The 11,497-nt window shown below is 38.4% G+C and overlaps 1 protein-coding gene across 1 annotated transcript in view; it reads left to right on the forward strand.

The window, feature by feature from the left end:
• ARMH4 (armadillo like helical domain containing 4) overlaps positions 1–10,508 on the forward strand; it is a 98,590-nt gene extending 88,082 nt beyond the window's left edge. Inside the window, exons 6-8 of the mRNA XM_054567507.1 lie at positions 3,072–3,103; positions 8,898–9,032; positions 9,280–10,508. Of these exons, the coding sequence (XP_054423482.1) occupies positions 3,072–3,103; positions 8,898–9,032; positions 9,280–9,348 (236 nt within the window). The 3' untranslated portion in view covers positions 9,349–10,508. The remainder of the gene's footprint in view (positions 1–3,071; positions 3,104–8,897; positions 9,033–9,279) is intronic.
• Positions 10,509–11,497: the final 989 nt, after the last annotated feature.

The raw sequence follows: 11,497 nt of genomic DNA on the forward strand, positions 1-11,497 counted from the left end.
TCCCTCTGTATTTTGTCTTTTTTATAGTGTCGCCATGTACTGTGATCCCATACACAATATCTTCATTATTGCTCGTTCTGAGTTTTAAATTTCACCGTAGGTTTTCTGCCACTTAGAACTATTGTTGCCTAATGGAAAGCAGTCCTGGCACAGACAACTGAGTCCAAAAAAAAAATCCTTGGTCTAAGATGGAACTTAGAGATCTAGTTTATTTGTGACCAAAGACACCCACACTCACACACACACACACACACACACACACACACACACACACACATGGGGAGGATGGGAGGAGAGAAAGACAAACATACAGAGAACAACAGGACTATACAGATATACCACAGAGCCTGGGAGAAAAGGGGAGACAAAGAGACACAAACCTTTCTCCTGCCATCCACAAGTAGTCAGCCAGCCCCAGCTCACCTCCTCTAGGATCCACATTCTTGCTCCCTTGTTTTGCTCCTGAAACAACACCCAACCTATTCCCTAATTCCAAACATCTTGCTTCAGAGTTCTGCCTTCGGCTCCAGTGAATAGCTTTCCTGCTGTCTCTCACTCTATTCGTGTCTAACATTGTTGCTTGTTATCTACTTCCCACAGACCTGGGGGCCTAAGTTTTTGCTCATTCATATTAGGTCCCCATACCTTCCACTGACACAGTGTAGAGCACAATGTCTTGCCAACACAAAACATACAATAAATATTTGTTGAACTGAATGAATGAATTGGAAGCGTTCTCTTACTTGAATTTAACTTTATGCCATGGGCTTAGTTGAGACATGTTAATGCAATACTAAAATTTCACTTACCCTTCTTTCTACCCTCCTGTCTCAGATTTCTTGTTTTTGTTTTTTAATTTCTGTACACTAAGTACTGTACTAGACACTTCACGCATATTATTTATAATCTTCACAACAATCTTGCAAGACAGGTGTTAACATCTTCATTTCACATACGAGGAAGCAGAGTGTCCAAGAGCCTTACTATTTTCTCCAAGTCAGCGAATCAGTGGTTGATTTCACTTCTCCATGGAACCGTTCTTAGAATCACTAATCTTTGGCTTCGTTCTCGGGGTTTCTGCAATGTTCTTCTTTTGACTGTCCCATGACTCTGATCTTATTCTGTTTGATTGTCACCGTCTTTGTCTGCATACCAGTTGAGATAGAAGAAATGATGAAGTAAGGACAAACTTGAGAGGTCTTGTCAAGGTCTTGACATGAGAGATTGAATCTGTGGACACAATGAAATAGAAGAGCCAAAGGAAGCTCCACATTTTCAAACTGAGAGCAGGGGAGTGGTGGTATCTCTCTCTCTCTCTCTCTCTCTCTCTCTCTCTCTCTCTCTCACACACACACACACACACACACACACACACACACACGCACGCACTCACACACAAAGTTGGGAAGTCTTATTCCTGTAGGTCACTGAATCAGGTAATAGTAGGAATTCTAGTGATTCTTTATTTCCTGGTTAACCATGGGCAAGTCTCTTAATTTCTCTGAATCTCAGTTTCTTCATCTTTTTCCTGAGCATCATCTTACCTGACTCTCATGTTTGTCATTGGTTTGCTAATCAAATGGTGCAATACAGTTGAACACGCTTTGTAAGGAAGTAAGGCCTCATGCATGTGTTAGCTGTCATCACTCTTGTCAGGTATATGATTACTAAAGTCAAATTGTAAATGGTGACACCAATTTTGGGTAAAGCAATCTATGCTAGGGGTCTGCAAACTGTGGCCCATGGGCCAAATCTGGCCTGCTGCCTGTTCTTATATGGCCTATTAGCAGAGAACGTTTTTTATGTTTTAATATGGTTGAAAAAAATCAAAGGAAAATATTTGTGATGTACAAAAATTACTTGAAATTCAATGTCAGTGTCCATAAATAAAATTTGTTGGAACATGGCCAAACCCATTTACTCATGTACTGCCTGTGGCTGCTTTCTCACTGTAGTGGCCGAGTTGTCACAGAGACTGTATGGCCTGCAAGGCCTAGAATATTTTTGGTTCTTTCCAAGAAAAGCATGCCAAGACCTGGCCTATGCCTTTTAGGAACCATTTTTGGGTCTGCCAGTCTGTGTCCTGCCTTCCTATCTGTTGAAGCTCCTGGAAGGAAAAGGAAATTTAAGAAAATCTTGAGAGTTTAAAAAAAATTTTTTTTCTTTTGTTTGATAATAAAGGTAAAATGAGGATATACTTACTTTCTAATTTTTGATGCTTTTAAAAATGAATTTTCATTGTTTTATAACTTTAAAAGTCAGGTAAGGATCAAAAACCCCACCGCTAACTTCAAACCACCCTTTACATGGTTACTCTAACGCATGCTTTCATTTTGATTGTTGCTTCCTTCAATTCTTGGCACACGCATTTCCAGATGGTTGTAATAATGGTCTATGAAATATTTCATAGCTGATGTAGTCCTTTGCAGGTGCCTTTTATATTACTTAATTATTGCTTTTATTATGATGGAATGACACACTTTGCAAGCTACATATATTTCAGAAGTACTTCCTTCATAAATATATGTAGTACTTTTTGCCTTTGATCAAATGTTTCTTCAAATGTGAAAGCAAGTGCTTCTCTTTGGAGCCAGTGCTGAGCCGCTCTGGCCCGCCCATTGCCATTTCCTGCCTTACTCTGCTCTGACATTGATTCAGGTGCAGAATTCTCATTGGACTTAAAACCCAAGAGTGAGGAGGAGTCAGCACAGGAGAAAATGTCAGATAAGAAGTGAACTTGATATTTGAAAGGTGATTTCTGTCCTCCTTCCCCAGGCCTCCCTCCAAAGTTTTTAATAATAATAAAAAGTACATTCAGCAAATCCAAATATTCTCCATTCCTCAACAATGATATGAGGGGTGTGTTTGTGCTGTCTCATTTTTTTAAATAAATGAGAATTAAAATAAGACTATTCTGTTATTATCTGAATACTGTTGACCCTTCAACTGTATTTCATACAATAATATTTTTTGTATCAAATTAATATCATGAAATATAAGTTATCAGATTAACACAATGAAATATAAGTAAAATGATGGCTGTTTACATTTTATTCTCTTATTTTCCCTAGTGAGAAGCTGGATGGAAAAACTAAAAGACAAGGTAAGAGAAGTACTTTCTTCCTTCAGATTTACCTTACATGGCATGGCCTTGGCAAATACAAGATCTTCAGAATAATGGAGCTCTAATTCATTATTCTGGTTTTGCTAATCTATGAAAAGATCAGGGCCCAGCAAGAAAGGTCTTCCCTTTAAGCTCTTTCTTGTAGAACACTCTTTGGAGCACCATTCATTCTTAAGGCAGCATCTGATGAGTAAGCGTACCAAATGTTGCCTTAAGAATGAATGGTGATTCCAGATAGCATTGGAAAAGACATAGAAAAGGCCTGCCAATCTATTTATCTGCTCTATGATGTCTTTGTTAGAAAAGTCAAAATGGTGAAGCAGCTCAAGTTTGAATTGGGAAAACTCATGCAGCTTCATGGTGAAGGTTGAATAGTTCTGGAAAAAGCTACTGGGGATGAGACAGGTGCTGAAGTTGAACGAGCTGATGCATATGAGCCCCCAGTTCAAGAATCTTTAAAATTCAGACACGTAATGATGACAAATAAAAAAAAGAATGAATGATGCTCCACAGAGTTAGTGTTACACAAGACGTATACTCATCTCAATAATATCCTTGACATGTCAAAGTGGAGTTTCTTTTGGGGAATTTCAGGATTGTAATCCCATTCTACTGGGCATTTCTTGTCCCAATGCAAGGCACTTTTAAGCCTGATCTGACCCATGGGTGGACTTGATTTAGGTATGAAAGTTTGAGATGAAACAGCCTCCCTTAAACCATAGTGGGGGATGGGATAAAAACATCTGAACATGCGAGTGCTTACTTTAGACCCAACTTTATGGAGTCTCTCACAGTGCCACTACTTACTGAGTGATAATGAGCTGACCTGCCTGGAATGGCCAACTGATAGAAAAATATTTTCCTCTCTTGCTTTAATTTTGCCATCTACTTAGTAATTGACAACATTAACTTTCAGGTTCATATTTTTCATTTTCTTTTGATTTTCAACATTGTCCAAGTTTTCATTTTTGGTTACTTTGTAATTTTAAATTGGAATTACCCATGAAAATATTGATGGCATTTTGGTTTCCTTGCTGTTGCCTGTGTCAGATTCCATTACTATAACCCAGCTCAGATTTAACTGGGGGTTTAGTTAAATGAAAATCTTTTCAACTGCCAAACATTGGGTTACTTCAGATTCACCTGTCTTAGAATATACTTCTGTTCATGGTAGTCCATATTTTTTGTTATTTGGGGTCAATTTTCTCCTTATCTGAATGATGAACAGTTGTAATGTTTTGCTACAGTTCAGTGTTAAAGAATAAAATAATAGATCTAATTGTGATTACCATCATAAATTATGTTAATTCTCCTCACTGTTGTTTTTCTGCTTCTCCATAAAATTGATCAAATATAGTTTTGGAGAATGAGACTATTTGTGTTTATAAATATTAGAAGGAATGTTGAAAAATTTTAAGCCTCCTGAGGTTAGTAGAGGCTATTTTGATGTCTGTAATATGGGGTCCAGTTGCCTAAGGGGGAGGTCTGATCAGATGAGTTCAACAAGACCTGGGGGGAAGAAAAGCTCGAAATTCTAGAGGTGGATATATTTATATTGGTAATGTCTCTTGGTATGTTTCAGGGAAAAATATGATTCAGCGAGAAGCAAACAGACTCTGGCAGTTTAATTTAAGAATCCATATGTCATTGTTTCTATAGAGAATATTCTGAGTTACAAGAATGGACAAAAAATAGACTGAAAAACAAGTTTTGGCATGCTTTGAAGTTGAATATTGAAAAATTTCTTACCTCTGTGTGTGTGTGCATGTGCGTGCGTGCGTGTGTGTGTGTATAGCTTTGGCACTCTATTAAAAAATCTGTGCAGGTTTAGAGAAAGGCTATATTTTCTATTCCTGTGGACACTTCCTTTCTATGTGTGTACTTTAGTTTTTTGGATTATTTTGAAGTTTTTCAGCTCTCTATTCATTTTCTTGCATAGTATTTTTTCAGCTGTGTCTTAATTTTAAAAAACTGGAAGAAAAGTAGTTGAGATTCCCACTGCGGTTGACTTATTTAATGCCTATGTCTTCATATTTTGACCCTTTCTTGAAGGAACTCACTCTCATCTTCCCCATATCCCTCCTCCCCCATGAGTGAAATATTATACACTTACTTGATACACACATTCATGTATGTACACATACATATATTTGTATATCTTCCTCCCTCCCTTCCTCTCTCTTCATCTAGCTAATTACCACCTATAAAAGTCTTGTTAGTCATGATCTTCAAAAACTATTTCAAATAAAACTATTGCATCTTTGATGAAAATCACAGAATACCTTAGAAATGAAAACTAAACTACATATTTAACTGGCTCTTCAGCTAACCCAGGACCAAACTTCTCAGTTTAGATTCATTTAATCATTCCCAATATTGGTTTTCCTGTTAGTTAGCTGGTATCTGGAAAGGATGATGTTTTAAAAAGTTCTGAATTATTCCTTTTGTTGTTATTGTTTAGTTTAGTTTTTTTTTACCTTAGTTGGGATTAAGATCAGCTGTGACAGACAGCCCCCTAATGGCAATGGCTTAACCCAGACAGAAGTTTGTATCTTATTTATGAGTCTGGAGGTGGCAGTCAAGGGTTAATAAGCAGGAACACTGGGAAGGCTCAGGCTCCTTCTGTTTGATGCTCCATGATTTGGGATCTTCATTTTCAAGGTCACTTCATGGTCCTGCATGACAGTTTCAACTTCGCTAAGTCCATATTCTAGCCAGAAGGAAGAAAAGGGAAAGTTAAGACCTACTTTCCCTTTAAAAAGGGAGGATAAATGTACTCTGTCATTTTTAAAGAAAGGGGAGGGCAGAGTAAAGGCTCTCCTCCCCTCGTAAAGAGCATGGCCTGGAAGTAACACATGCCAATAATGTATCATCTCTTTAGTGAGACTCATCACATGCTCATACCCAGCTGCATGAAGGCAGGAAGATGTCATCGTTATTCTGTACTCAGCTCAAAAGGGAAGTTCTATTGCTCTAGAAGAAGGGACAAATGGATATTAATGGATAGCTCCTATCCTCTTTCCATCATTAACCTTCATCTTGGTTAATGTTCAAGTTAGTGGTGCTTGTTAGACAAATCCTAACTTGGCTACCTATTGATATATTTTTCAACATCTAAATTGCTTCTCAAAACTGAGATGCATACCAATTTTAGTTATGCAGTAAAGACCAGCTCTGTTGTTATCATTAAGATCATCCTAGCTTTTAGGAAGTTATCCAGAAAATGGAAGCCCCAGACTATACTTCATAGCGGTGATTCTTATAGGTGGTCTGGACCGGCAGCATCAGCATTACCTGAGAGCTTGTTGGAAATGCAAAATTTCAGGTCCCACTGAGTCAGAAACTCTGGGAATGGAGCCCAACAGTCTATGTTTTAACAAGTCCTGAAGGTGATTCTGATGCATCATTTTGAGAACTATTGTTGCAGAGAACTCATGAGAGTGCTGTCTGAATTCAGCAGACTTTAGGCAGTGCAGTGTACCATTTGGTTTTCTTGAAAACAGATGTTTCTGAACAAATACATTATCCTAAGAAAGGACACCTTTCTCATTAATGTATAACAAGATGAAAAACAAACACAAACCAACTATATCTAGTACTATTTTGGCTTACAATTTATAACTTAAAACTTAAAAACTTAAAACTTATTTTGGAAATAGTTTAAAATTTACAGAAAAGATACAAGAACAAGAATATTACAAAGAGCACTTATACTTTTACATGGATGAGCTTGTGTTTAACATTTTACCTCATTTTCTTTATCATTTGGTGGTACTGTCTCCCATCTCTGATTCTTTTCTTCTAAACCACTTGAGGAAAACATACATACACCATGGTGCTTTTATCTCAAATACTTCAGTGTGTATTTCTTACAAATAGGAGCATTCTGTTAGCAAACACAGTACAGTTATCAGCTTGAATACATTTAACATTAATGAAGTACTTATATCTAATCTGGCATCCACATTTCAGTTTTTTCAATAAACCCAAATGTTCTTTATAAAAAAGTCTTCTCCTTTAGTAAGAATCTAGTCTAGGGTCATATAAAACATTTAGTTGTCATGATTCTTTATTTTCCTTAATTGAAAACATTTTTCTGTAACCATCTTTTGTCTTTCATGACACTGACATGTTTTAAGAATATATTTAAGAATTAAAAATTTTTTAAGCCTTAAGTAGAATAGGAAGAACTTTAGAAAAAGATTGAGTCAATGCAAGGCATAGTGATTTGTTGAATAATGACTGGGCTTTGTTTCTCTAGGAAAAAACACTTAGTATGCTGGTGAACAATGCTGTTGTTCTCTAATTAATGGAAAAATTTCTATATTCTGCCCTAACTCAAGACTTGGGTTGGCAGAACCTGTGAGCGAGCTATCTATGCATACAGAAAAGGTGCACTTCTGTAAGGTCTTGTCTATTCCTTTCATTTACTTCTAAAAATGTTGGGAAAGCGACACAGACTGCATATTTCAGCACTTTTTAGAAAACTTTTATTCCCTCTTCTTCTCTGTTCTTGGCTTATTCTGAAAGACTAGAAATTGTGCTACATTAGAAATTTGAGAAATAGTCAAATAAATAAATAGACTCATAGTTCCCCCTTAAAATAATGTCTATCTAAAATATTTATTACAGCTTAAAAATTTTAATTGTTTATGTATTTTGTCTGGGTAGGCTTCAAGAAAGGGCCTTCTTAGACAGCCAACCAGTGCTATGTTCCCCCATGAAAGAGAACTAGTTAGGACATACACCTCTTGCCCTTAGGTGTCTTATTGGCCAAGATGCAGTGAACCCCCTTCCTCTGATGGCCTTACCTTAAACTTGGATATGTTCAGAGCTACTTACCCAAGGCTAGGGGTGCATGGAGATCATGTTGCTTTCGTAGGACCGAGGTACCCATGGTGACACCTTGGGGGCATTGGAGACACACATCGGTTTGATACCTCTGTGCACTTTCGGAGGTACAAATATTATTGACAGTGATCTTTATGCCCTTCTCTGCCACTTTTTTTCTTTGGGGCTGGGGGCACTCAGAATTCCCTCCCAACCCCCAACTTTGGTCTTATCCACCGGGTAGATTATCTCTTTCATATAAATTAATTCATCCACTCTACATACATGGTTTCTCTTCATCCTAGTCTTTTCTGCCTTTCCAACATCTAACCTCCTTCCTCGTTCCTTTGCAGGCCCTTCTTGTCCCTGTTGTTTCCAGAAGCCCTTACCTTTCACTTGCTTACAAGCACATCCCTCTTTCCTTTCTTACTGTGATGCCGCTAAGGTTGAGAGAGAGCAGACCACCAATGTCAAGACTGCCTTCGTGCCCTCCAAGAAACACAGTAATCCAGAGGGCTCTTCACCCTCCACTCCCGCCTCACCCTAGAGCTTGGCTCAGGCCAACACTTCCAATTGATTACACTTTAATAGTCCTGGCATCCTGCAAAGCTTACTTCATCAATCTTTAATACAAATTATATTTCTGTCATCCAAACCTGATGTTGACAAATGTGCATAATGAAGTGTCTGGAGGTGCCACTAAGTCTGGCTGATTTATGGTAATGCTTCTAAGCATTGGAAATATCCCAAAATAGTCATCATGCCTCTCTCTCTTTGCCTTCCCTCCCCCAAAAGTAACTTTATTCTAGGTGCTATTTTGTTTTATAATGAAGCGGATGGGAAAATTTACAGTGCCTAAACACCTGCTGCCGTCCAGCAGCAATGAGGAAGCCAGGGCAGTGGTCTGTTGAGAGTCCTAATGTGGGTTTCCTGTTCTCTGCAGGCTGGCTATATGTCTGGGATGCTGGTGCCTGTCGGGGTGGGAATAGCAGGAGCCTTGTTCATCTTGGGAGCACTCTACAGCCTTAAGGTGATGAATCGCAGAAGGAGAAATGGCTTCAAGAGGCACAAAAGAAAGGTATGGAACCAACAACAGGAAAACTTTGTCAGTTCCGGAACATTCTTTGCTTTTCTAATTTGCTTATTAAAACACATGAGGCTTAATGATGCATGAACAGTCTGGATGTGCCCAGTGGTTTGGGATTAGCTGCGCTAGCTGCCGCCCTGGCTTCGTTTGTTCATTAGTGTCTTTTAAAGGGGGCCCGTTCCTCAGCTTCGCTCTCCAGCAGCAGGAGTTTTAATGCTTTTCTGTTTTCTTTCTCCAGCAGAGAGAATTCAACAGCATGCAAGATCGAGTAATGCTCTTAGCTGACAGCTCTGAAGATGAGTTTTGAATCGGACTTGGAATTTAATTGGGATTGTCAACCATGTTATTATTTTATTTTTTATTTGGGGGATAGAAAAGAACAACACCCTGCCACATTGCTGCTGTCAGGCCATCAGTCTCATTATCTGCTGGGTAGTAGATTTCTCTTGCACTGAGCAGAAAAGGCATGCTGTATACTAAATATAATATGCAGTGTCTGTTTTAATTCTGTAGTGAATATTCCACAAGCACGGGCTACGACTCATAAATATGCAGCATATGTGTTGTTCAGTAGGAGTTGCTAGGTTAGGTAGAGTCAATATTTTGTACTTTTCCACACTACCTTTCCCTTGGTTTGGAGTACCTGCACTGAGTGCCACCATTATTGCTACCAAGGCATGCTTGACCTTGCAATAGAAATCCTAACAAAGAATAACTTGTGATGACTGCACTCTACCTACTTAAAGCCATAGGCTTGTGGGCCATGGTCCAAATTACATTTGCATCAAAACTAGCAGCAACTTGGAATGAAATCTTTTTTGTCAAGAAAATCAGCACATGAGGATTATATGTAGATTTGTATGTAGCTTGCATTATGTGTTTCAGTCTCCTGGTTTTGTTATTTTTCTCTTTCTGGTTTATTCTTCTTTTTGGAAAGGAAAAAAAATGCACCAGAAGTAATGCATTAAATTGACTCTCAGTCTTAACGTACGCTTGCTTTCTTAAGTAGTGTTACTGAGTCCAACGGAACTGTCAATAGAGTCTTACTTGTTTATCATTGAGATGTACTTTTTGTGCACCATTAGACTTTGTCAAGAAGGAATGAGGAAGAAATCAAGAAGAACGTGAGGGTAGGTAAGCTCCCCAAGCATTTATCTCTGTGCTTGTACGGCCGTTGTCCTGAGTTTATTCAGAGTGTTGCTTTTCTATACCTGTGGTCTTGCTCATAGAATGACTGGGCAGCTATGGGTTCTTATTTGACTTTATTAGGAAAACAGACATTTTCTGGTAAAGCAGGGTCCATGGCCAGAATCCCGGTGTACAATAAAGCTTATGAAAAACCAGCCTCTCTCGAGGCGCCACACTGCAGGCTGTTGGACTCTTTTAGATAAATTTTTATTCCCCTTGGAATGTAATTTCTTGCCTTATCTTTTGAATCTGGATATTGGGGACTTTTAGTAAGTTTTGGGTAAAGAGTAGCCTCATTTCCATGGAAAAAATAAAGGTTACTAACAATACTGTTCATAGTGCTTTACACTATAGAGGACTTGCTCACATTTGTTGGAGCCTGCTCTACTGTATTTCAGGCAAGTTGCACAGTTATTCCTCACAGCCACTGTGTGAGGTGGGATATGTATTTTTATTCTCCCATTCAGCTGAAGACAGAACTGAAACAGAGAAATGAAATGATCGTGCAGTTGTATCCAGGAAGAAGCAGGGCTAGAACCTACTGGGACTCAAAACCATGTACCCCTATCTTAAGTTTAGGATCCTTCTTTAAAACCAAGATTCTAAGGAAATAGCTGCTTAGTCAAGGAACATTTCATATGGGTATCTGCCTTTGCTAAATGAACGAAGCCTTACTAATTTCTCTCTTAACCACAAAAGGTCTCTCCTTTCTCACCCTAGCTATTTCTTTTATAATTACATAAATTTAAGTATCACCTCTAGGGAACTAACAGATAAATCTTTCTAGAAACCTTTCTTTAATGACAGCTGGCTTACAAGAATGTTTTCATCAAATAATTTAAATTCTTTTTGCTAAAAGATGTATGCAAATATGTGACATTGGTCAAGAGAAGTGAAAAGCTCTGTATAGTCAAGTAGAAATTAGCAGTTGACACAAAAGCTCAAGGTCGGGTTTAAAATTAGAATCCAGAACCATGACGCTCTAGGTAATCTGTAATTTCATGAGTAGTGACATCGTCATACTGCATAAGGTATGCTTTCCTTTTAAATGAGCAGCCCTTTGCGGTAAGTATTCCTTGATTTAGGAGGAGGAAAGCATGATGTGTCATCGTTGTCTTTCATTCTGGACAGGCTCTTTATAGGGGGCACAGAATAGACCACTTCATCCAGCAGCACATGGGTGATGTTAACGCCCCAGGCCACTCCTAATCTGCAGTCTTAACTAGATCATGTCTAGGTTGAACCTTGAACTATAGTATAATAAAGTC

The sequence above is a fragment of the Pteronotus mesoamericanus genome, unplaced genomic scaffold, assembly GCF_021234165.1.
Source record: "Pteronotus mesoamericanus isolate MK-2021 breed Mesoamerican mustached bat unplaced genomic scaffold, CSHL_Meso_final contig_182, whole genome shotgun sequence".
Taxonomy (NCBI): domain Eukaryota; kingdom Metazoa; phylum Chordata; class Mammalia; order Chiroptera; family Mormoopidae; genus Pteronotus; species Pteronotus mesoamericanus.